The sequence below is a fragment of the Haliaeetus albicilla genome, chromosome 6, assembly GCF_947461875.1.
Source record: "Haliaeetus albicilla chromosome 6, bHalAlb1.1, whole genome shotgun sequence".
NCBI classification, from domain to species: Eukaryota; Metazoa; Chordata; class Aves; order Accipitriformes; family Accipitridae; genus Haliaeetus; species Haliaeetus albicilla.
This window is the reverse complement of record NC_091488.1, coordinates 44,234,157-44,260,742: the sequence shown is the minus strand read 5'-3', so window position 1 is coordinate 44,260,742 and position 26,586 is coordinate 44,234,157. Positions and strand designations below refer to the sequence as shown.

The window sequence follows — 26,586 nt, the reverse complement described above, 5'->3', positions numbered from 1 at the left end:
CTTCTTCACACAGACTACCAGATGCTCCAGCAAGGACTTATGTGTGGCTGTATCTGCTACTCACTAACAGGGGAGGACTGGATGGGGCTGTGGTCACGAATGGCTGCCTTGGCTGTAGTGCCCAAGAAACAGCTCCAGATCCTGAGAGGAGTGAGGAAGGTAAGCATCAGAGTACAGGCCCTGCACTTTCAGAGAGCAAATTTCCGCTTATTCAGGAAGACGGTAGGCAGGATCTCATGGGAGACAATTCTGAAGAGCAGAGGAGCTCAAGAGAGCCATCAGGCCTCTAAGGAGGACTTTCTCCCAGCACGAGCACAGGCCATCCCCATAGTCAAGAAAACAGGCAGGCAAATCAGGAGATCAGCTTGGCTAAGCAGGGAGCTCCTGACAGGGCTCCAGTGCAAAAATAGCTTATATTAGATGTGGAGGCAGGGGCAGGCAGGCTACAATGGAGGAATTTAGGAACACTGCCAGGGCCGATAAGGATGATGTCAGGAAAGCCAGGGCTCAGGGAGGCTTGAAACCATTGTGGGATGACAAGGACAATAAGAGCAGCTTCTGCTGCTAGGTTATCTGTGAAAGAATAAATGAGGAAAACATGGGCATGTTGCTGAACACGGGATTGATTTAGTGATATCTGATGCTGATGAAGTATAGGCTGGATGAGCAGACGGTGAGGTGGACTGAAAACTGACTCAATGGCTGAGATCAGAGGGTTGTGATCACTGGTATGAATGCTAGTTGGAGGCCAGTATCTAGTGTTGTACCCCAGGGGTCAATACTGGGTCCAGTCCTCTTGAACGTCTTCATTAATGATCTGAATGATGGGGCAGAGTATGCCTTCAGCAAGTTTGCTGATGATACAAAACTGTGAGGAATGGCTGACACACCAAAGGGATGTGTTGCCATCCAGAGGGACCTTGACAGGCTGGAGAGCCGTGCTGGCACAAATGTCATGCAGGTCAACAAAAGGAAATGCAAAATCCTGCACCTGGGGAGGAATAACCCTATGTGCTGGTATATGCTGGGGGCCAATCAGCCAGAAAGGCAGCTTTTCAGTGAAGGACCTGGGGGTCCTGGAGGACAAGAAGATGAGCATGAGCCAACAATGTGCCCTTGCAGCAAAGAAGGATATCAGTATCCTGGGTTGCATTAGAAGGAACGTTGCCAGCAGTGTGAGGGAGGTGATCCTTCTCTACGCAGCACTGGTGAAGGCCGCACCTGGAGCCCTGTTCTGGGCTCCTCAGTACAAGGGAGATATGGAGCTACTGGAGAGAATCCAGCAAAGGCAATGAGGATGATTAAGGGACTGGTCGTGGTCCTCCTGGGCAGCCTGCTGTAGTTGATCCTGCTTGAGCAAGGGCATAGGACAAGATGACTTCTAAGGTTCCCTTCCAACCTCAACCACTGTGTGATTTTGTGATATCATCTCTCATACAAGGAAACTCGGAGAGCTGGAACTGTTCAGTCTGGAGAAGAGGGGACTCAAGGGGGGTCTTGTCAATGTGTATAAATACCTAATGGGAACAAATGAAGAAGAGGGAGCCAGGCTCGTCTCAGTGGTTGCCCAGTGACAGGACAAGCGGCAGTGGACACCATCTAAAACATAAGAGGATCCATCTGAACATCAGGAAATGCTTTTTTGCTGCCAGGGTGACTGAGCTCTGGAACACATTGCCCAGAGAGGCTGTAGAGTCTCCATCCTTGGAGATATTCAAAAGCTGTCTGGACATGATCCTGCGCAGCCTTCTCTGGGCTCATCTGCTTGAGTGGGGGGGTTGGACAAGATGACTTCCAGAGGCTCCTTCCAATGTCAACCATCACCTGATTCTCTGATACCAGATATAGATAAAGCTGAGATACTGAGTGCTACCTTTGCCTCCATTTTTGATAGTCTCTGTGGTGTTTTTACCTAGAGGTAGGTTCAAGAAGGAGAGGATCTGCTAGTAATGGAAGAGGGTCAGATCAGGGATTTCTGGAGAAACCTTGGCCCAAACTAGTCCATGGGATCTGATACAAGGGTTGCTATAAGAGCTGGCAGATGTCAATGTGAGGATGTTCTTCATCACCTTCAAAAGTCATGTTGGGGAAGATCTGTGACAACTGGAAGAAGGGAAACATTGCAGCTGTCTTCCAAAAAGGCTAACAGGTCCATCTGTGGAACTGCAGGTCAGTCAGGCTCACTTTCATCCCTGGGAGAATCATGGGGCAAGTCTTCCTGGAACATTTTTTTGGTCACAGAAGAAAGATGGTGACTGGGAGTAAGTGTAAATTGCAGTTGACCAAGTTGACAAGCTTTTTTTGATGAAACTACTAGATCTGCAGATCAGGGGAGAGCAATGGGTGTCATATACCTTGACCGTAGCCAGGCTTTTTATGCAGTGTCCCTCAGCATTCTTGGAGTCCTAAGTTGGGATGTCCTAGTATGGGTGAATGTCTGTCTACATGGGTAGAAAACTTGCTAGACTGTCAAGCCTGCAGGTAGTGGTTAATGGGTTGTACTCCACATGGATGCCAGTGGCAAGTGGAGTACTGCAGAAGTCTATTTTTTTTTGGTGACCTGGACAAGGGAGAGAAAATAGTGTCACTGAGTTTATAGATGACAGCAAAATATGGAGTGCAGTCAAATCAGTGTGAGAGCAGGACTGTCATTTGGAGGGAACTGAAGGGGTAGAGGCCTGCGTGAACCTTGTGAAATTCTGCAGGGGCTATGCAGGGTCCTGCACTTGTGCAAGCTGGGCCCTGACTAGCAGGGGAGCAGCTGTGCTGAGAGGTACCTGGGAGTCCTTATGGACAGGACACTATGAGTCAACAGTGCTCCCTGCCAGCAAAGGCGGCTGATAGCATCCTAGGCTGTTTTAAGGTGTGCTTAAGCCAGTGGATTGAGCAAGTGGTTATTTTCCGTTACTTGGCACTTGTTAAATGACGTGTAGAGTATTACATCTAGTTTGTGGCCCATCACCCAGTGCTGGAAAAGTGCTGATAAATTTGAGCAAGTTCAGCAGAGCGCCACCAATGTGGTCAGGGACTGGAGCACATTTCCTCTGAGGAAGAGGCTGAAGAAACTGGACTTGTTCAATCCAGAGAAGAACAGGCTTTCAGGGTACCTAACAGCAGCTGCCAGTATCTATAGGGATATTGATAAAAAGGCTGAGCCAGGATGTTTACTGAGGTGTATTAGCGTGATATCAAGGTGATGGTCCTAAATTGAAGCAGGGGAGATTCTGTGTGGCTATGAGGAAAAAGATTTCTGTCTTTAAGCATAGCTAATCACTAGGATGGGCTGCATGGAATCATCATGGATTTTCTACCCTTGGAGGTTTTTAAGACCTGACTGGAGAAAGTCCTGAGCAAACTGTCTAGAACTGAATGTTGTCCTTTCCTTGAGGAGGGTGTTGGGTTAGATACCTCCTGGGCTCCCTTGCCAAGTGAACCCGAGTGATTCTGTGTGTCTTATGAATTGTAGCTGGTGACTCATCTCTAAGCAGTTACTGATACCACTGTGAAGTTAAGCAGTGAGATACACTCCGGAGCGCTGTAGCTCTCCTGTGATTTCTTTCAGAAGCCTCTGCCATGCAGATCAGCACCCTGACATCTGAGTCTGCAGTTAACCATGGTGTAACTGAGGGAGGTGAGTGCCTGTTCTGTGGTGGGGAGCTGTCCTGGGGGAAAGGTGTTGGCTTTCTGGTGTTAGCTGATGATGTTGGCAACATGTGGAGTTGTAGCTAGTAACTCACTCTTAAGCAATAGCCAGTAACTTGAATCTGAGCAAGACAGGGGACTGTAGTTGTCTTCTGATCTCTCTTCAGACACCTTTAAGAAGGAGAACAGCAGCTTGCTGGCCAAGCATGCAGGTGACCATGGTGTAGATGAAGGAGGTGAGTGCCTGTGCTGTGGAGAGGTTTTTGTTCATTGTGACTTTTGGCTAACGTTTCTTGCTGTGAAGTTACGGGCGGCACCGTGGGCGCTGAGTACCATCTGTGCTTGGCTTTTGCAGGGTGTGGGAAGGGATCATGAGGCCAGTGCGGAGTCGGGTATGGAGGAGAGAGGGGAGGTGTTGTATGATGGCCCCATGGAGGTGGGGGATGTTGGTCAGGGCTATTATTGATGCCAAACAAATGGCCCAGCTCTCAGTCAGATTACTCTTGATTCATCTGGGCCAGAGAGGGGGCGTGTTGTAAGCTCCAGGACTGTCTGAGTATTGCCTGTTTTCCTTGCAGAAGTGACCCAGGATGCGGAAGGTGGAAATGGGGAGCACCTGAGCAACTCTCCCAGCTTCAGTAAAGAAGGTATGTGAGGGTGAAGCAAGTTCCCCGTGTCTTGGGAGAGTGTGCAGACTGGCATGGAGGCTGGGAGTTGTAGTGCTGGGCCAGGCCGTGTATGACCCTGACCCTTTTGCTCAAGTAGAAAATAGAGCGGGAATTATTAGGAGGAAAGGGGCGTGTGTGTGGTGGGCACATGTGTGTGTGATGTGTGCTAGGGAATCAGATGTTTGTGATGGAAGTGTTCAGAAGACTGATTTAGCCAGCTTAAAACTGTAGGATTAAAGTTTACTAACATTCATTAATAACACACCTCTTGCTCATGCTTGCACTTTTACTTTATTTCATGCCTTAACAAGTGATAAAGGCTTGTAGTGGTTGAGGTGTCAGTAAGGCAGTATGTTTTTGTGTCAGTAGATTTCTGACCTGCAGTTCTACCTTGTTAATTATGAATGCTGTTGAACATCCTATCAAAGTAGAGAGATACTGTGTAACACTAAAGTTGGTTTTTTTTTATTGCTTAGGTGCGCAGCTGTGTTTTCTTTGGTCACTAAGAATGGAGAGTTTACTTAATTCATGTTTTTCTTGTGGTTTGTTATTTTTTTAAACCTACATGGACATGGTGGGAAAGCTCTTCTAAATAAACAGACCAGTGGGCCTGAGGGCTGACACATGGAATGAGAAATCTGATTATTACCCTGTATGGGAGAATAGTTGATCAACACTACATCTTATGGTTATTAGTGAAATTCAGGCTGCAAAGATACAATGTTTTGCAACAATTGTTTCATATTCCATTAATTAGTTAGAACCCTTACGCAGTCATCAGTTCTGTATGCTGCATTTACTATGAGGGCATAGCAGGCCTTCATTTACGTGCCTCCAAAGCTGTTTTGCCCTCTCAGTCTATTTTCTATGGTATGTGTGCAGACCAGTGCATCTGTGAGGTCACACAGCTGCTTCTTGGAGTACATCAACATGGAGAATATCAAAACTCAGATTAGTCCTGTCCCAAATCTGGTAACAGAAGAATATAAGGGCTATCCTTTAATAAACTGCACAGGCAAAGGCTTGCATTGGTCTGTCATCCATCCAGACCAAAATACTGTTTCTGTAGAATTTTTCTAGAGTAGAGGAAGCCTATGGAATGGTACCTGGTTTCACTCTGGTTACTAATTAATTTCACACAGTGATTCCCAAGAAGTGTTAAAGGTCAAAGGTTTGGAGCTGAGATTATTGACTTTTAGTTTATAGTGAAAAGTCTTACTGAGGCATCTAAATGTGGCAAAGAACACAGAAGGGCCACGCCCTTGCCAAGACAGCAATTACTACACTCTTAAGTTTGGCTTCCAAAGCACGTGGTAGTATTGCAGAAAACCCTGCTGAACTTATCTGTAGAAAAATCCAAAGTTCCTATCTGTGTAACAGGAAGGTTCCGGGCAGAATAGTTGAAGCTGTAGCATAGTGCTAGATCTCAAAGTCTCTGGTCTTCATGACAGCCAGGTGGTGGAGGTAGAAGTAATTTCCCCAACCTAGCAGATTCAGTGGTGGCATGGAGAAGTGAAATCAGCTGTCATCAATAATCGTAACTTTCTCAATTCCCAAGGAATATAGTTGAAGTGCACAACCTGCTTAGAAAGAATTTCACTGGAGTTGTGTAAGAGTTTCAGAAGTAAGACTGTAGGTAAATATGTAATAAAACTTTCTCATTGCTGGTGTGTCTGCAAAGCTTACACAGACTCAGATGATACTGAGAACTGTTGCTGAACTTTGAATCCATCTAATGACAGCAATCAACTTATCTGGGTTTGAGAGACTTGCTGTAATTTACCGTAGTTCAAGCATGCTTTACTCTGACTCTAGGGAGCATTATCTTTCCTGTGGATGGGTGAAAATTGTTCCATGTCGACTGTAACTTGTGGGATGGCTTGAGCTAATCTGGCCACTCACTAACACTGAAAGTGGAGGTCTTGCTCTTTGGACCAGCTCTGATGTTCATCACACCCCTCTGTGAGCCAGTTTAACTACCTCATGTTAGCAGGAAACTGACCCAGCAGAAAAATCTGGGTGGTCTTCTGCTGGACTAAAAGGTTAAATCTGATTACTAAGGGCTTTGATAAGTACTGGGCTGACATACTGGAGGAGATGGGGTGCTGGTCAGCGGTGGATTCAAAGAGAGAAGGAAGGGCAGGAGACAGGGAAAAGGGCTGGGGGGGGGTTGTTGCAGTGATAGCAGGACAGGCTGAGATGTGCATATGAAGTATGTGTTGCATGAAGCTGTTACTTTCTCACACCGTAATGCTTTGCTGCGCTTTCAGCAGGCTGTAGAACAGCCGTAGTTTAACTGAGAATGAGTCTGGTGGTACAGGGCATGAGCTGGATTCCCAGAGCTGAAGCCTTTGACAGTACTGGCTGTTCTACATAGAACATAGCTAATTTAAAAGTACTTGACAAATAAAACATCTGTGTTCAAGGAGTTCTGGATGATGCTCTTAGTCATACGGTTTAGTTTCAGGTAGTCCTAAGAGGAGCAGGGATTTGGACTCAATGATCCTTATAGGTCCCTTCTAACTTGAGATATTCTATGATTCTATGAAAGGTTTTGTTTTCAAATTTATTAACTGAGTCACCAGAAACTTCTTGGTTTGAAATTTTTTGTCTGACTTAAATGTTTAAAAAGAAAATTTGTAGTATAAGCCAGTGTATATCAAAGCATTTTTGTTTGGTAAGAAAAGAAGTTTGCAGATTGATGGAAAACAATTTTCTTTTCCTCAAAAGAAAAGGAAAAATGTTGTTTTGTCTGTCATATAGCCCTTAGTTAAGTGCTGTAAATATGGGCATTTCATACTGGTTTCTGCTTTTTGTGTTGTAGATCAGTGTTCTCCAAACTTTTTTGATTGTGCACCACATCAGTAAAATATTTTGAACATACACACCCAATTTATGTATATTTATTTATAAATTATATGCATGTGCTACTGTACTCATTATTATGTACGTTATAAAATATGCACAAAAATAGAAATTAAAAAAGGGTGAGGTAGGGATGATGTAAACAGCATTTTTAATGGTGCAAAAATGTTTTCTTCCTGTACGGCAATGGATTGCCTTGCGCATACCCCACTTTGGAGACCACTGATGCAGATAATCCATTTAAAGATTCTCAAAATACACAGGAATGTGTAAGCTGGTGGCACCTTCCCGCTGCAGAGTTTTCTGTTCTGCCAGGTTTGATTCTTTTGTTGAATTACCAGCCAAGCAATCACATTCAGATATTTGCTGAAGACAATGTGGAAAAGAGGGAGGGGGGCGGGAAGTCTCCGAATGTGAGAAAACATGGATGAGTGAAACAGTGGGAAGGAGTTAGGACTGAGTATAAGAAACTGGGATGACTCTGTGATGCAGATGAAAACTGCCAGTGAAACTGTCATGAAAGAAGGAAACAGACTTAAAACAGGGCTGTATAGCTGGGGAGGAAGCTGTGGTAATTTGTAATAAACTGAGTCAGATCCTGTTAGTTGCCAAGGAGTAATACTGACAATCAAATGAAGTAAGTTAGTGTACGATTCATGGCCTACATGACATGCTGCTTTGCAAGGGTTACTTACTTGGCTAAACTGTGCTCCTATGTCATGCTTAAGGGTTTAGCATCTGAAATAGTTATGTAGTTACATCATGTCAAGACATCAGATACAGCTGTGCTTTCCTTGGTGCTGTTTGCAAGCTGTGTGTGGACAGAACTTTTTGCATGTTGTGGGGAGTGTGAAACCTGATGCCTATCGCCATAGCTCTAAAATGAGAGGAGAACTCTAATTTCCTATTCAGGTCCTCTCACTGCATAGACACAAGCAAACCGCCAGCTGGCTTCTCAATCATGTTCTTGAGTCTTGTCATCAAGCTGGTGTAAGTCAGCCATAGGCAAAGCAGTAAACCTGCTTGGATTTTAAGGATACAAATCATAAAAATACTTCAGGCCTATCCAGGAATCTTGTGAGAACCAGACTAGGGACATCTTTCTCATTGTCTACAGAGATGAGTACCATGTGTCACCATATGCTGCTCTCCTAGACTGCCTCGGCGTCTTATCCTAGGTTGGAGTGATGCTGAGCTAGAGACTAGTGAAAGGGAGCAGCAGTGCTATCAAAATAGGAGCAAAGACTGAATGACACAGTGTCCTGTTGCTTCACCTTATACTGTTGCTCTGTGTGCACCAAGATGGAAACACTGATGTAAGTGGACCTTGTGTATGCTTTATTGGAAATCAGCCTGATTAGAGGTTAATGCATGTTGCATGCAGCAAGTTAAGTTGTGCACGTAATCTTGAACTTGTTGGGTTCTAACTTCCTGCGCTGTAACTTCCCTTTGCCTTCAGTTTCCTTGCTTGTCAAATAAGAGCTCTGTCTGCAATCCTCAAAAGAGAAAACTCCAAAAGTACCTGGCATTACTGTGTGGGAGAAATAGCAGCAGCATGACATGCATGTGTGGTGCACAGCTGATACTAAGATTATAGACTTGAACCTTTGCATGAAAGTGGTATCTTTGCCTAGTTATATGATCTAAAGTCATGGAGTCAGAACAGCCTCACTGGTTACCAGCTGCTTAGACAGTGGCTGGCAGTAAGTGATAAATGTTCTTAACCTGCTCCAGTTGTAGAAGAATGTGTCTAGTCATAAACAGATAATTTGGGTAAAATGGCTAGTGGCTATCATATACCACAGGTTGCATAGCTGCTGTAATTGGATTGTTTTGGATCCTGTGACAATGTCTTAATTCATCTTCACACTTTATTAGTATTTAAAGCCCGTAGTATTCTTGTATAACTAGTTCAATTTCTAGAAGAGAAGACATAATAATTTGTGTGCTTTTCTTTTGCTTTTGCTTCAGATCTTAAATCATAAGCAAACAATGGAAGAGAAGTGGTAGAATTCAACGGCGAAGGAGATGCTATCTTTTCTCTTGGAGGTTTTCCATGAGCACTGAAGTCATCCATGAAGAAGTGCTTTGAAGACTAGATGAGCTGTTTCCAGTGCCTATTCTTCTTTTCTCAGAAGGGAAATGGGTCAAATAATGGACAAAATCTTTGGTATTGTTTTGTATCTGGTTTTAGCAAACAATGTTCTACTTACACAAATTGCAGGTCTTTTTTATAAATGATGTTTGGAAATTAACAAAGTCATATCCATTGACGTGCATGTGGATAAATCAAAACCTAACCAGCTTTCCGTGCAATTTTGGATCAGTACGTTTTTACAGTCAGAAGAAAGACAGCTCATCCTTCAGCCATTCCAGATGGATGGAAGTTTGCATTTGCTAGTCTCAGTTCTCCAGCTGGAACTCAATGCTCCAGACAAATGTTCTCCAAGATAGCTATCTCCTGGAGTTGGTAGAACACTGCTGTTAGGTACACTCCCAAAGCCTATTCTTCTCCAGGCTTGAACAAGTACAGTGCCTTCAGCTTTTCCTTACAGTGCAAGTGTTCTGACCATCTTGGTAGCCCTCCACTGAACTTGCTCCAATTTTATTGATGTCTGTCTTCTTGAAGGAGTCCAAAATTGGATGCAGTATTCTAAATGTGTTCTAATGTGTGCTGAGTAGAGGGGGATAATCACTGCCCTCAACCTACTGGCTAAGCTCCTGTTAATACAGCCCAGGATGCTGTTAGCCACCTTTGCTGCCAGGGGACACTGCTGGCTCACATTTGGCTTGCTGCTTACTGAGATCCCCCTGCTTCTTTTCAGCAGAACTGCTCCCGTCAGCCAGACCCTGGCTTGTATCATTGCAAGTGGTTCCTCTCTCCCAGAGCTTTGCATTTGTCCTTTTTTAATTTTAACCTGTCTAGGTCTCTCTGACAGCCCAGCCCTTTAGCATGTTGACTGATTCTCCCCAGTTTGGTGTCATCTGCAAACTTGACAAGACTGCACTTTATCCCCTCCTCCAGACCACTGATGGAGATGTTAAATGGGACCAGTTCCTGCACAGACCCTTGTAGTACTCTACTTGTCTCAGCCATCCAGGAAGAGTACGACCTGTTAGCCACTACCATCTAAGCCCAATTATCCAACCAGTTCTTTACCATAGAATCATAGAACAGGTTGGAAGGGACCTTTAAAAATTATCTAGTCCAATGGCCCCTGCTGTGGGCAAGGACAACTTTCACTAGATCAGGTTGCTCAAAGCCCAGTCCAGCCTGACCTTGAACACTGCTGATGATGGGGGATCCCCAGCTTCTCTGGGCAACCAGTGTCTCACCACCCTCATCGTAGAAAATGTTGTCCTTATGTCCAGCCTAAATCTATCCTCTTTCAGTTTTAAACTGTTGCCCCTTGTTCTGTCACTACAGGCCTTGGTAAAAAGTCTTTCTCTGTCTTTCTTATAAGCCCCCTCTAGGTATTAAAAGGCCGCAGTAAGGTCTCCCTGAAGCTACCTTTTCTCCAGGCTGAACAACCCCAACTCTCAGCCTTTCTTCACAGGAGAGGTGTTCCATCCATCTGATCATCTTCATGGCTCTCCTCTGGACCCACTCTAACAGGTCCATGTCTTTCTTGTGGTGGGGACAATACTTCAGGTGGAGTCTCGCAATAGCAGAGTCAGGGGAGATAATTGCCTCCCTTGACCTGCTGGCCATGCTTCTTTTGATGCAGCACAGGATACAATTGGGTTTCTGGGCTGCAAGGGCACATTGCCAGCTCATATCTAATTTTTTGTCCACTGGTATATCCAAGCCCTTTTCCACAGGGCTGCTCTCAATCCTCACCTGGTATTGATATTAGGGATTGTCCTGACCGATGAGCAAGACCTTGCACTTGGTCTTGTTGAACTTCATAAGTTACACGTGGGCTCGCTTTTCAAGCCTGCCAAGGTCCTTCTGGATGGCATCCCTTCCCTCAAGTGTATGAACAGCACCACTCAGTTTGGTGTCATCTGCAAACTTGCTGAGGGTGCACTCAATCCCACTATCTATGCCATTGATGAAGATATTAAATAATATTGCTCCCAGTGCAGACCCTTGAGGGACACCACTCATTACTGGTTTCCACTTGGACATTGAGCCATCAACTGTAATTCTTGGGACATGACCATCCAGCCAATTCCTTGTCCATCCAACAGTCTGTGTAGTTTGCCCATTCAAGCCATAATGTTCTAACTTGGATACAGAAATACTGTGGGAGATGGGGTCAAAAGCCTTGCTAAAGACAAGGTATAAAAATACTACTTTCCACTCATCCATAAATCTAGTTGTTTTATCATTATAGAAGGCAGTTGGGTTGATTAGGCATGATTTACCCTTAGTTAAATGTATGCTCTTTCCAACTATTTTCTCCTTCATGAGCCCAGAAATGTGTCTTAAGTGGTCGTGCTGCATGATTCTCCCAGGGATGAAAGTGAGACTGACCAGCCTGTAGATCTCCAGGTTGACCTTTTGGTGCTTTTTTTAAAACGGATGAACCTTTTCTAGTTTTTCTAGTCAGGGACTTCCTCAATCTCCATGACTTTTTAAAGGTTACCTGCACTCACAGTGACATCAGCCAGCTCTCATAGCACACTTGAATACATCTGATCAGGTCCTGTGGACTGGTGTGGATCAAGTTTTCTCAGGTAATCCCTGACTTCTGGTAGTTTTTCTTCAGCCCTTTGACTAAGCACAGAGCCTGTGAGACCTTGTTAATGAAGACTGAGGCAAGGAACACATCACGTAACTAAGCCTTCTCTGTCTGATATCCTTAACCCGCTCCCTCAGTTGAGGAATGGGCCTGTATTTTCCTCCTTTATTCCTTTACAGTTAAAGTAGCAGCAGATGCAGCTCTGGTTGCTCTTGATGTCCTTTGCAAGTCTAAGTATAGCTGAGCCTTGGCTTTCCTGACACCATCCTTATCGGCCCTGGCAGTGTTCCTAAATTCCTCCATTGTAGCCTGCCTGCCCCTGCCTCCACATCTAATATAAGCTATTTTTGCACTGGAGCTCCTGACAGAGCCAGCCTTCTTAGCCAAGCTGATCTTCTGATTTGCCTGCCTGTTTTCTTGACTATGGGGATGGCCTGCGCTCATGCTTGGTAGAGGCCTGATGGCTCTCTTGAGCTCCTCTGCTCTTCAGAACTGTCTCCCATGAGATCCTGCCTACCATCTTCCTGAATAAGCGGAAATTTGCTCTCTGAAGGTGCAGGGCCTGTACTCTGATGCTTACCTTCCTCACTCCTCTCAGGATCTGGAGCTGTTTCTTGGGCACTACAGCCAAGGCAGCCATTCGTGACCACAGCCCCGTCCAGTCCTCCCCTGTCAGTGAGCAGCAGATACAGCCACACAAGACCTTGCTGGAGCATCTGGTAGTCTGTGTGAAGAAGTTGTCCCTGACACTGCCCAGAAATCTTCCTGACTGCTTGAATTGTTGCGTTGCTTTTCCAGGAGATGTCAGAAGTTCTCTCATAAGTGCCAGAGTCTGTGAGTCAGAGACTTCCTCGAGCCGTTTAGAGAAGCCTTTACCTCCTTCCTTACCCTGATCTGGTGGTGCTATAGCATGCTCCAGCCATGTTGGTTATCCTTACGTCCTTACTAGCCTTTCCTGGGATCATGACCCACAAGCTCTCAGCCAGCCTGTCACCTGCTCTGGATCAGAGCTCCATACATTCAACCCACTCTTTCACAGAGAGGGCAGCCTCTCTTCTCCTACCTCCATGACTTTCCTGTAGAGCTTCTACACATCCACTCCAGTGCTTCAGTCATGCAAGCTGGCTTGCCATGTCTGTTACTCCAACAATGTTGCACTTCTGGGAACTCATGGAGAACTGTAATTCTTCCTGCTTGCTTTCCATGCTGCATGCATTTGTGCATGTACTTTCATGCCTCCTCCTGCCAATGTTTTTTTTTTGGTTGTTTTTTTGGTTGGGTTTTTTTTTTTTTGCTTCTGAGGTCTATTTTGTTCCTGTCACCCTGTACCCTTTACTTTGGAACCCTATCCACTACTACTTAACTGTGGGTTGTGATCTCCCTTCCCATCATTCCTACTTCAGAGCTTTCCTCATGAGGTTGGCTAGCCTGTTGTCAAAGATTTTACATTAGACAGCTCCGTAGGACATTTAAGCTACTCCTGTGTGGCTTTTCTGGTAGTGAAACCTAACTAAAGTTTCTAACAGTATGAGAAAGATCACAGGTAACTTATGTCCTGTTGTAGGAAGTACAGACCCTACAGAAGACTTGAGATCTTCCCTTATTGTTATACATACCATTTAGATGTTTACTTCCACTCACACAATTTCTTCTGTGCTTTGTAGCTGCACTGCAAGAGTGTTCAACAGGATCTTTTGTTAGAGCTAGACCACCTTACCTCTACTGCTCTCTGTAAATATTTGGTCCTAATTTATTAAAAAACTTATTCATATGTAAAAAAGCTTTGCCATATCTTTTTTGTAGTATATACCTACACTTTATATATAATCTTGAAAGTCAGTAAACAATACCCAAAATAATCTTTAACCCAAAGTGATTTATTTTATGTATGTATTTTTAAGTCACAGCTCCTTAGCAAAATGTCCTCCATTGCATCTTCAACAGGTTTATCAGGATGATGCTGTCTACTTCTTAGTAACTTTTTAACAAGTTTCCACACAAAGATGTCCTTTGTCATGTACTGTGGTAAGAGTAAACCTGTAGCTTCTTTTCCTGCTTGGACAAAGGCTTGCTTTCTGTTCTTGATATAAGAAATAATGGGCAAAAAAATGATTGTTTGGAGGAACTGGCTGAAATTGCTCCCAGAAACTATACCAGTTCATCTAATACACTGCATTCATCCTGTGCAATTTAATACTGAACAGCAAGCAAAAGTCTCACATAGGGTGTGGTTTTGAAAATTCCTTGACACCTGATACTGACTTTGTTTCCAAAGCAAGAAGCAACAGTCTTCAAATATAGTAAGCAGTTGTGGTTAATTAACAACAGTTGCTGGAAGTCTTCAGCATAATTCGTGGAATTTTGGAGCTTTATCAGAAGTAGAAAAACCCACGTATATGGCAGGCTGATGTAAGACCAAGAACTACAGGCTCTACGGTGTCTTGCTGCCTGCTTTCACCCACTCGCTTTGCAAAGTGTCTGCTGTGCATGAGAAAATTCTACCCACTGGTAGAAGTATAGACTTTGCAGTTTTCAAAGCAAGAGTGAAGCTCAGGGCTTTTTTTATCGGTATTGTTGTTTTCTTTGTTTTTTTATGATGGGTAGGTTTTCTTTTTTTCTGTAGGGATGTGAAGCCAGACATTTGGGAAAATAAATTGGCCTGACTTCCTGCAAGTTTTGGTGACAGCACTTGCAGTGCCATTCCCCATGTCCCTCTCTCCAAATGTCTCCTGTGCAATAACTAAAAAAGAATAAACGCTTTTTCATGAAAAATTTGTGCTCAATCTTATTTTGCAGTGAATGCAAAAATAGGCAGTTTTCAATAGCAAAGAGTAGAAGCTTACTTGAGATGCACAGTTACTTCTGGCTTGTGTACAACTTGAGTCCAGGAGATGCAGATTGTATTCCAGGAAGCGAGCCTGCCCTCTGACACCCTGAAGTCCCAGCTCATGTTGATTTTGAGACCTGATTGTTGCTAATAACAGAAACTCGCAGTGAGTACAAGCTGCTGTTAAGTACTTGTGCTCACAGGACACATCCCCATTGATTCCTTGGTCCTGACTCCTTTTCTTTGTATTAGCTTTATCCTACGGAAGCAGTGCCTGCAGGAAATCCTGCTCCTCGTTTATCCCAGAATAAATGAGATCAGAGCTCAAGTGCTGGTGTAGAACTGATTTGATGGATTTTGGGCATCAAACTCAAACCACAGTTGTCAAGGCAGCTTTGTGTTGGGCTGACATGCACAAGCAAGCTTTCAGTTGTTTGCAAACACCCTGTCCTGGATCTAGCTGTGCTGGTTGAAAAGTTACACCATCCTCACTTTATCATTGGCTGTGCAACTGTTGGGAACAGTCTCTAATAGATTACAGTGTGAAAGCAGTTGTGTGAGTTGAAAGAGCCTTCACTGATGCCCAAGAGCTAACTTCATATGGAGCTCCACAGGCATCGTTGTGAGGACTGGCCTCCAGGAGCAGGACTGCAGCAAAAGGCAGGGACAGCAGGAACGCCAACAGGCAACACAGTTGTCTTTTGAGCAGACTTGTGTCTGTTCCTTAAAACCAGGGGCTGATAACACCTGGCAGACTGCAAGGAGGTGATGCCCACCCTATGTGGCACACTGCTGCTGGAACACAAGTTTGCAATGCTCTTCAAGCAGTAGCAGGTTAATTTACTAACACCCAAAGCAGCAAGGGGGAGGTGAGCTTGTGTGCTCTCGCTGTCTCTAGGTGCAGTTTGGGCTGTGGCATAGGTACAAGGACGTGAAACGTTTCTATAGACCCTAATGAACACGTGAACAAAATTCTGAGGAGCTTTGCTGTAGGGTTGTTCTCAAGGAGACTCTCCTCTTTAAAAGGTGGTGAGTACAGTTGACAGTGGGGCACCATGTGAGCCACTGTGTCTTAACTAGTGCAGTCATGGGAGAAACCAGTGTATCCTATGCCCAAGGATGTATCTGAGTTCCTACTTTGCCAAGTTTTATATGACTCAAATATAAAACTTGGGTCAAAACTTGGGTATAACAGAGCTTCTGCTTCATCCCTGTTGGATATCTGAGGATGGGCCTGTAAGTCCCCAAACTTGCCAATTTTTTCTAGCAGTTAAGAGAGAGAAACTGTGCCTCTCTACTTAGAAAAATTCATTCCTAGCCTTATAAATCTCAAGTTTCCCATTTAGACTGTGTTTTCCTCTTCTGTCATATCCTGTTGTGCTTGTTTGCCATTCCTCTTCATTGGGGGATTCTGTGCTCTTTGAGTATGCATTTTTGATCTTTCTTTGGGGGAGAGCGAGGAGAAGAGAGTGGAGAGATGGACCAGGAAGATGGACCAGAGGGGAAATGAGCAATGAATGGTAGGTGGAGGTAAGTGCAAATAAGGTCCAGAAATTCTGTGTACAGTACTGCAAAACAGGCTGAGTTTTAGGGGTCCAAGGGTAAATTCATCCCAGAATGATCCCTTGAAATGCTTGCCTTGTGCTGCAATAGTCTGTGTCTTGCAGTCCTGGCAACAGAAGAGTCATGCCTTTCCATTGATATCAGCATTTCCCTGCTAGTTCTGGTTGAGAGTTACATATTCAGAAGTTTCAGTTCCAGTTGCAAGTTCTCAGTTTTAAGTGAATGTTAAGCTAACCTAAATAATTTAACTAATCAAGGAAAGTCCTTGGTGGTGATGATGTCTGTCACTCAAGCCAGAGGACTGTCCTGGTGAGACGTTTGGAAAAAAGGTGAGAAGATTTAGGTGCCAGAGTGGCAGCCTGAAGCTCCTTATGTCCGGGTGCTGTTGCTCTGCTGGGGCAGGACTTGCTCTGGGGCAGGACCCGGCAGTGTAGGGGATTATTCCCAAGTTCCCTCTGCTGTGTGGAGAGGGAAGTTTTCTAAGGAAGGCCATTGATTTGGAGGGAGAGAAAAAGGCTCCTGAAGATGAATCGCCTGTGGATTAGCTGTTTTGCATTAAGAGCTGTAGGAGGCAGGTTGCTGCCCACTTACTCAAAGTGCGTTTGGTGAGTGGGGGGGTGGCTTACCCTGTGGGATGGTTTGTTGCAGGTGTTTTCAAGGGCCAGTGTTTCTTTCTTTTTTTTTTTTTTTTTTTCTCTAGAGGAATTAGAAATTGACGAAGACATGCAACATTTTCTGTTCTCTTTAGAACATCAGAAAGAGGGGCCTGGACCTGTGGGGGAAATGATTTCAGCAGTAGCATTGTGATTTAGGGTAATGCAAGGCCAACAGGCAGGGTGGGCCAAAGTTTGGATTTGAGAAGTAGGAAACTATAAGGAGCTGGCTGTGGGACTTTGAGGTTAGAGGCCTCTTTGGCTGAGGGCCACCCCATGGGGGTGGGGGATTTGTTCCTTGTAAAAAAATGTTGTGACCCAGGGATGCTGTGGATCACATTTCCCATTACATGTAGACTGCTGGTATCCTGTGCTTGTGTGCTGGGCTCTGAAGACCCTTTTACTTCCCACCTCCACCGCTTTTCTTTTCTCCCTCAACAGCAGGAAGAGAAAAATTTTACCAGGGCAGCAGAATTTTACCACTGAGGAGTGGAGCGAGTTCTGTGCAGAGTTTTATTGCTCAACGTCCTTGCATGGTTGCTAAATTACATCTGCTTTGAAGCGTGCCAGCATCCTGAGAAAAGTTTTGCTGCCTTCCAGTGAGTGTGGACCTGGTTGGTTGCTGTGGCCAATCTAGCAGGGGAAAAAAAAGGTCAAGTGAAATAATAACTAATTTGGGACCACTGTTATATGATCCCCAAATATGTCAGTGCATGGAATGCAGCCAGACTATTTACTGTTCTTTGGCTCCGTTGTGGTTCTGAATCGTGAGTTTTGCTCAACAGCACCAGTTAAATGTAAAGTCCTCTGGTTCAACTCTGCAGTATATCAGCCAGAACTCATTTAATATGCTTTTTCTAATCACTATGGTATCACAGTGGTAACAAGTATATGGTGAACTGAAACATTGTAATAATTAGTAATGTGCTCCATATTAATAATTATTTATCATCTGGTTGTTTTTCAATTCTCTATTTCTGGAGCCAAATAAATTATGACAGAAGTTCATTGTAGTGGCAGAATCAGACACTGAAAGATCAGAGAATGCTGGATTCAAGATTTTCTGCACAATCTTCCCTTATTCCTCCTGTACTTAATGCATTCTGAAAATAGACTGGTATTTTCAGGAGATTCCTGTCACTGGTAGTAAATGAATCCTGCTTCCACGTTTCATTTAATTTTTTTGCATTAACTTTGTATAGCCCCCTGGTGTTCTCTTTTAGGCATAATCTAAGATGTACTTTAGAGTAATTCACTTTCAGATGTTTTTGAGTTATGTGTTCACACCATAGCATCTGACCATTTCACAAACAAATTTTCTACCCTCTAAGACAGAGGGTAGTACTGTCCCCATTTTACAGATGGACAAACTGATGCACAGTGAGATTACAACTAAGTCTGTCAGATGTGTCCGCGGATTATGGAGCATACACGACTTAAGTCTTGGCTTTCCTGCATGTTTGTGTTGTCTTAGGGCCTTCGTATGGTTAAGGTAGAGCCCTGTTCGCCTTCAGTTGCAGCTACAAGCTACTAGCAAGATCTTTTGTTGCACACATGGGGACACAAAAAGCTTCAGCATGGCAATCCACGTATGAATTCTGTTTGGGTGAAACTCCGTGTGTTTGGGCAGCAGAGAAGATGGCGTTCCCTGTGCTCTTGTCCTCCCCTTCTGCTAGAAAAAGTAACAGGGCATTCAGGACAACAGTTCTTTATAAATGAGCCGTACAAGCTGGTGCTTTGACTTGTTAAGTAAAGACCAATGATGTCTGGAAATCTTGTGCTTCGCGTGTGTGCAAATGTTTATGTTCTGTATATGTGCATGAATGTGTGTGCATCTGTATATTGTGCACTGGTTGTACAGGGGAGGGAAGTATGCTGGAGAGGTAAATTATTAGCCTCTTAGTGCACTGGAGCTTTTAGAGTAGAAAGCATTTAAGTTACTACTGTATTTGCCAGTAGATCAGTGCTTGTGCGGGGCTGTGAACGGTTTGGGATCCATTTTCTCTAGATGTAGCAGTTCCCACTGAATTGTGCTGGAGTGGATGTCGGGAGAGGGGTGCTTTCATCTGCTGAAACAGTAGAATGGTTAAAATCTGTGCAGCTGCTGGCCCAACACAGGCATTTGGCCAGTGTCTACCTTAAATGTGTTCAGCTGAATGTTTTGGTTTATGCAGAGCATGGGGGAGCTCAAACAGCAGTACAGATAACATCCAGTTCTTCAGAAAGGCATGTAACAGCCTTACCGTTGTTTTTCTCTGCCTGCCCACCTCCCACCTACATCTGCCCTATTTTTGCTGAGGATGTAAAATGTCAGCCTGACAGTTCAAGTGTGGCAAAATAGCAAACAAATGTGAATAATGGGAAGCCTCTAGCTGAAGCTGCCTAACATGGCACCACCTGCCATCAGTGAGAAAACATGGGTCTGTGGGTGTCCAAGAGTTTACTGTACTGTTTTAGGCCCTGGGAGACCCATGGAGATGGATGCATCCCGTTTGCTAGTACCAGTCTTACCCATTTAAACTCCAAGGTTTTTAAAGTAGGGCTTCGTGTATGTATTTGTGTATGTTTACGGATAGGTGTGTGTTGTTACCTAGAAGAGCTGTAGGCTCAGGGGGGCATAATCCCAATCTTCTGCTAGAATTCTATTTTCTTTCATACTATAAATTTAGGAATTACATGATACGCAACCTGTTTTCTTTTGTTCATATCCACATTGTCTCCAGATCCGCAGCCTGAGGACAAAGTCTAGTACAATACGTTGTTATAAATCTGTGGAGGTAGCATAACAGTCCTACATTATATCTCTGAAAATTATTTCTTTGGGATTTAATCTTTTTTGTATTCATCATTTTGCAAGCATCCAAGACACTGCCTCTGTGGTGAGAGCTGTTTCACCCACAGCACCATTTTTCTCTCTCAACACGTCATAAGGACAGTAAAAAGACAGCAGTTTTGGCAGCTGTTCCACCCAGTTTGCATAACAGTGGCATTACTGGCATTTTGAGCATGTTTTGGTATGTAAAATGTCAGAGCTTTCAAAAGCTCTCAGTGATTTGGGGGTGCCTTACATTCTTAGCATCCAACATTAGACAGGTTAAAGAGCTTGCTGGGATGACACCATCCAGAATCTGAACTTTCACAGGGAGTTACATTATTGAAACTGCATCAGTTGTACCAAGGTGATAAAGTCATCGATTACCTTGGGATTGGCTTAAAAATCATAAAACCTTAAAGAGTAAAGAAAGAAGAGAAACAGCGTGGGGCTAGAGGCCCGATAGAAAGAAATACCAGACTGATTCACAAAACTGGGACATCTCGTTAGCAGAGAGTGGGAACTTGGATGCCAGCTCTCTGGCAGAAACACGGCGGAGCTGGACACGCAGCTCTTCCCTGGAAATATTTTCCTGAACTTGACTGCAAGTTCGTCCTCTGTAGAAATATTTCCGAGTGCTTCTGATACGACTGGCCAGCAGGCACCGCTCTAGCACCAGCAATTGCTTGCCTGCTGGGGCATCTGTTTTGGCAAAGAGCTTCTCCCCGTCCCTTCCAGCTCCCTTTTTTACAGCTCAAGGCACCAGTTTGGCCTGGAAAGCTCAGGCATGGCCCGAGGGGGCTGTGAGCTGGGCAGTGAGTGTATTTACTCCCATCCTGACACAAGTTGCCACAAGATTTGCGCATGGTTACTGTGGGCAGTTCTCGGACTTCTCCTGGATTTCGGCATGCCCCGATATAGCAATGAAGTGTTAGTGGCAGGTAGTTGGTCAGGAGGGAGGTAATTTTAACAGATTATTATTTAATGTGCTGTGCTTGGAGGTTTCTGGAGGAGCTACCCGAGTGGATTTTCAAAGAACCGGCAAAATAGATTTCCTAAGGAAAGGTTTTTTCTTACTGCATTGGATTTTAGCCCTCAGAATATCCAGTGTCTTAGAACCAAGTGCCCTTGTGCAAACACAGTTTGCGTACCCCTCAGCCACATCCAGCCACGACCTGTTCTAATGCGCTTCTTTCAATACAGCTGCAACCCCCCCGCTGCCCTTCCCTCCACCCTCTGGTCATACAGGTTTCGATCCCAGACTATTAAAGCAGCGCAAAGCCCGCATGTTGCAGACTAGCTGGTAATTAAATCTCCCAGCCACAGAAGTAGTTTAAACAGGTACAGCTGGAACTGACTGAAATTTTTCTTTACTGCCTTCTGGGCTTAGACCAAAGCAGGGCTTCTGCTGCCTCCCTGGAACAGGTAGGGGAGGGAGTTGTAGGAAGAAGGCAGAGAAGGGACAGCTTTATCAGCTAGAAACCGATTGAGTGACCTTTCTGCTCTCTGGACTGAAGTGGGACCATTTCCTCTGTGTGCTGACATTTGCTCCAGCCCTGTCCTTCTGCCGCTTTCTTCACCTCCGCTTCACTTTGTAATTGCCTTTTGTATTGTTGGTTTACCCCACCCATCCCCACGCTTCTTCCCTTCAGCATCTCCTCTCCAGGGATTCCTCTGCATGAACCTGGCCAACACTGGAGGCACAAAAAGGACAGCCCTTGCTCTGCTTTTGTTGCTCAGTCCTTCCCGTTTCTGTAGATTGGGTCTGTCTTATTTGAGACCTCATGCCACTTGTGGTTTCTGTTTGAGAAGAAGAAAAAGGTATGAGGATCCTTTTCTTTTTTTCCTTTTCTTCTTCCCATGCAGATCTCCTGGGGTGCACAGAGTTTGACCTCTGTGGGTTCTCACACCCTGGCTGGACCTGCGGGAGAGTCAACCCTTGAACAGCACATCATTTCTTACTGATATTTTGTGCGTCATTGCGTTACGGTGTTTATGCAATTGTTGCTTGCAAACAGCACTTTGTGACTTTGGCTCCATTTCCCCTCCCCTCTCCACTCCTCTGCCCCATTCTTGCCCTCTTGTCTTTTATTTGCTTCTGGTTTTGTCATGATCGAGGCTAGACAGACTGGAGACTTTTAGGCTCCCGAAGACCTGCATTTCTAATGTAAGAAAACAAGCGGAAAAACACTTAATCTTTTTCCCTTGGACCGAAATCCTACCGGCTCCTTAATCTATTACAAAGGCACATAAAGGGCATAAGCAGCATTTCTTTTCCTTTGACGGTCATCATTAAGAGGGGGCGGAGCGTGGAGTAAAGACAATTCAGTTGATAAAAGAAGAAACCAAGGGGTAGCATTCCTGATTTCTGCTCTCAGAAATCTGCCACTTGTTGGCTGTCTCACTCGGAGCTTGTCACTTAAATTTTGTGTCAAAGTTTACCTAGCTGTTAAAGAATAGCTGTTGCTACGTTTTTCTCAGGCTCTTGCCTGCAGGAGGTGATTATGGAAAAGGTAACATTTCCCTTAGTGGCCGAGCTGCAGTCGACTTAATTTGCAATTTGTTACGAAATGGTAGGTATTGTTTTACCTTCCTTCATCCCCAGGCTGGGGGAACGGGCACAGTGAGTTCCAGAGATAAATGGCGAACCAAATAATTACAGGCCTGACTCTTAGAGGTGGCTTGAGGATTAATGGCTGTTTGTAAAGCACTTTGAGATCTTTAGCTGAAATGTGCTTTAAACTCCCGAGCACTGCGGGCTGGAGGTGATGGGTACCCCCAGGCTCTGGCAGAGGTCAGCACTGGCAGGATATCCGATCTTTTGAAGCAGAGATGCAGCTCCAGGGATGCGGCCATCCAGGCACAGGGAGGAGGTTTATGTTAGACCTGGGAAATGCTCCCAGGTAGGATGGGAAGGTGGGAGAGAGAGCCTGTCCCTTCAGGCTTGTTGCTTTTAAGCAGATGTGGCTGCATGGAAGAGAGACCTGAGGAATACATCCAGCGAATGCTTCTCTAGCCATCTTTCTCATCTTTCTATCAGCAGTGTCCCAGCCAGTAAAAGGAAGTCAGTGCTCAGCTGTCATGGATATAAGAAGAAAACAGCTTGAGTTGCCTTCTGATGCCAGCCAGAGCCTCCTTGGGAACCCATGGGTGACCTCCATAAGTTGCATTAAGCCAGAGCACTGCATTTCAAGTGTTTTGGAGCTCATATGCTGCAAACGACCACAACTCGTCTAGGCTGGGACATTCACTGTTGTTATCACAAGCGAGGAAACTTTTCTGTCAGGTGCCTGCGCAGTGTCGGAGTCCCAGCCTGGCTTTTACAGCCCTAGAAGGAAGTGCTGAGTGCGTTGCTTTCTAATCTTGCCAGGGAGATTTTCAGAGGGGAGGCTGTGCTGTGGGAAGCAGCGTAAGATACGGATGGATCCAGCCAGCTTGCGCTTGTTTGAGTCCACAAGCAACCGCCAAGGGCTAGGCACTCGGGGAAAGTTCTCCCTGTCCCGTGGGAGGAGCACGTGCGTTTGGAAAGATCCTTGAGCGCAGCAGCTGCGGGTGGTGCAGAAGGGGAGAACTTCTCCCTGGGTGTCAGGAGTCCCTCAGGGTGGTGCAGGGAGCAGTTCGATGCTCCCAGCATTGTCCTAAGCAGCTATGTGACAAGGCTTTCCCGGCGCCGAGGTGCAGGGACTCTCAGGGGACTGACTATGTTAGCAACTGCAGGGACTGTGGGGAAATGGGACAGGTCAGGTTATGGCTGGGGAGTCTGCACTGTACAGATGCAGCGAGTCCATCCCAAATCCTTTGCTACCCATCTCGTACTCCAGGGAGGAGGGAGAACAGCTTATCTCCTCTCTGCAGCACAAGGTTTCAGGAGAACATCCAGCACCTCTGAGCTGCAGAACATCCTCCTTGCTTTTGTTGTCTTCCTGTAAGAGGCATGTTTTAACCTGCTGTCTGCTCAGGGCTCAGCCCACCACACAGCAGCATCATACACATGGCCCTTCGTCTGGTCGGACTGCGTTCCTGTGCTCAATGTCCTCTCCTTAGTATCTTCAACCCCCCTTTCGGGTGTGGAGATGCCATCGATCCATGCCAGTTCCTACCTTGCTGAATCAGTACTCTCTGCAGTATGTCCAACATCTTCCTCTTAAAAAGTCTTTTAAAATGGCTGCTGGTAGTCAGGGACCTCACCACTGTCAGTATTGTCCATCTAGTTGGGGAGAATTTGCTGGGGAACAGACCTGTCATCTGATCTTTGTCAACTCTTTTTTTTTTTTTTTTTTTAAACTCTTTGAAGCTTTGACTCCTGCTTACGGGTAATGTGGGTAAAAGTGTCTGTCCTCACCACCCCTGCCTCTGGAGAGTAGCACACTGAAGAGGAATGAAAGGGCCATGGGAATGCTAAGCATCATTTTATTATTATGACCTTTAAGGAGACAGTGGGAGGATGGAGGAGGAACACAAGGAAGACGCTAAGACAAGACCACACAAACAGCGCTTAAGGGGGGAGAGCAAACCCAAAGGGACTTCAAGAGACAAACAGATGGGAGTGGAGGAAGAGAGATGAAAACAGGAGACTGAGCAAGACTGGTGAGGAATGGCAGAGCCACCTTCTTCCAGTTTACCCAGGGAGTGGCAGGAGCAGACCTGGGGCTCTCCGTCCATGAAAAAAACAGCCTTCTGCGCACCGTTCTCCCATTTTCCTGAAATGTCTGCTTTTGCTCCTCCAGGCAACCATTAATCTAATATTAAGCCCCTTAACCTCTCTAATTGTTCCCTTTCAGTGTCAGCTGGTTTCCTATTAACCTTTCAATCTCTCAGTAATGCAGTTACTTCTGACTCCAGCCAGCCCCGGCTCTAAAGCTTTACCTCCGGCAGTGAATTTTCCAAGCTTTCACTTTTTTTCTCTTTCTTCTCTGTAATGATTATTGCTGCTGTTAAGGAGCCAGTTTGAACCAGCCTCTAAGTGCACAGGGCTGAACCAGTTGGAGTCTATAAATAGCCCTTCACTAACCTTGCGCCTTATTTCATTAAGTTGATTGGCTTCCCTCTCTCCACTTCATTGCATCTGTCTCTCTCTGCCCTCTCCGCTATCAATGCTGGTTCTTTTGTTGCTATCGGAGACACCTGCTTGTTGATAGCAGGGTTGATCAGTCGTAGATTTTTCTCTTCTAGAACAAAATAGCGTTGTTGCTGGGGAAGCATCTCTAGAGTTTCATAACAGAGGGAAAGCAGAGGGTGAGGCAGGCAGGCCTGAGACAGCAGGTCGGGAAACGTCCATGCTGTGCAGTAGGAAATTGCGTAGCTGAGCACCAGGTCACAGGGACGGTTTGCCGCCTATGGGCTGGGTTTCTCCTGTGACACTCAATGTGATTATACTTGACTGGAGTCTGCTGTGCAAATCCCATTGTGCAATATTGAAGCTAAGGTATCTGCCCAAGGACAAATGGCGCTGCATTTCAAATGGAGAGTGCTGGCCTAAAGCAGATATGCAGATCCCAGAATGCAACGTGAACTGTCTGCTACATCTGAGATAGGTCCTCTGGTGACTTTGGCATCATTAGTCGGTATACTATTGCTGCTTGACCCTGTAACCTGGCAGAGCATAATTTGCTTCACTGGTCATCGTCAAGTTGCAGCTCAACAGTGTCTTCGTGCTGTGCCTCCTCTAACTCACCGGCTTCTTTTAGTGCTGGTGCAGTTCCTGAGCTCTGCTCAACGCTGGTACCTCTCCCCAGGGCCTGCAAACTGCTCCTTTTTTTGTAAGATACAATAAACGTTTGCAGTGAAGACTGAGTTGAGCCGTTGCATGAGGTGACCTGAAATCTCTGGAGTCGGTGTAAATCACAGCTCAGCATTACAAGGCTGGGTCTGAGTGGCACTTACTTACAAACCGCTTGTGTGCAGCGATGTACTGGGGCAAAGCATCTGCCGGTGCTTCACAAGTACTAGAGGTGCTGTTGTGGTGCCATAACAGGTTGTGTCTGATGGACCCAGCAACAGCGATGGCTTCTACAGGTGGGGAAGCACCATCTCCTCGCAGAAGAGCTGGGATCGGGGATCCGGACATGCCTCTCTTTTGCTGTGTGCCAAGGGGCCAGTTCTTACCCCGTGGAGCCTCATTTTTCCCCAAAGAAAGAGAGACGCTCAGAGGAAACTTTTCCAGTCTGTGCTTAGGCTGACCTTTACAGCGTTTTGCTTCAGCTTGGAAGAAGGATTTGTGTGTCTAAAAGCTCCTCTGTTTTTTCTAGCTGTATCATTTGTCTAACACCAGCTGTTACCTTTCCCTGAGAGTCCTGCCTCAAAGTCAACAGCAACTTACCAAAATAATAGGAGCTATTCTCTTCTGCTCTCTGTGCAGCTCTGTGTGTCCCTACTTGCCCACTTACTGCTATTCCTTGTTGTTGGAGGGCAGATTCTGGCAGCAACGAGCCTTTGTCTTATTTTCTGGCAAACAACCTCGGTCTGCAGCAAGGCAGGAAAGACAAACAGTCAAGAAACGAGAGCTGCTAAAACCGTGGTTAAGGAAAAAGCTTAACTTCTGGTGGCTTCTTTTTTTAACCGCCGAGTTTGACGGGGGGAAAGGTTTGTAAAAGCGCTGCATGCATAGAAAGCTCCCCTAACCCCCCCCACCAGGGCGGGTGGCAGCTGGCACTCGCATCTGTTTAATAATACAGGTTCTGCAGGATGGCCGCACGCTCGCTTTCCATCACTCGCAGCCTCCTTGCCTCCGTGTTTATCTTTTTAAATCCCCGGCCCGTGCCTTTTGGGTGCCCGGGACCCACCGGGACGAAGGAGTTGTGTCCCCCCGGGTGCCGAGGAGGAGGATCGGGTGCCGCTTCGCCCTCCTGGCCCTGCCAACGGGTGCCAT

The 26,586-nt window shown here is 45.5% G+C and overlaps 1 protein-coding gene across 3 annotated transcripts in view; it reads left to right on the top strand.

Annotated features, from left to right (window-relative positions):
- CD58 (CD58 molecule) overlaps positions 1–14,359 on the top strand; it is a 34,607-nt gene extending 20,248 nt beyond the window's left edge. The window contains exons 8-11 of one of the 3 annotated variants that reach the window (XM_069785839.1): positions 3,563–3,631; positions 3,810–3,878; positions 4,221–4,289; positions 9,147–14,359. In XM_069785839.1, coding sequence (XP_069641940.1) covers positions 3,563–3,631; positions 3,810–3,878; positions 4,221–4,289; positions 9,147–9,160 — 221 coding nt within the window. In that variant the 3' untranslated portion in view covers positions 9,161–14,359. Of the gene's footprint in view, positions 1–3,562; positions 3,632–3,809; positions 3,879–4,220; positions 4,290–4,786; positions 7,187–9,146 lie in introns of those variants that run through there. The other 2 variants (XM_069785838.1, XM_069785840.1) reach the window with 2 other exon arrangements.
- Positions 14,360–26,586: the final 12,227 nt, after the last annotated feature.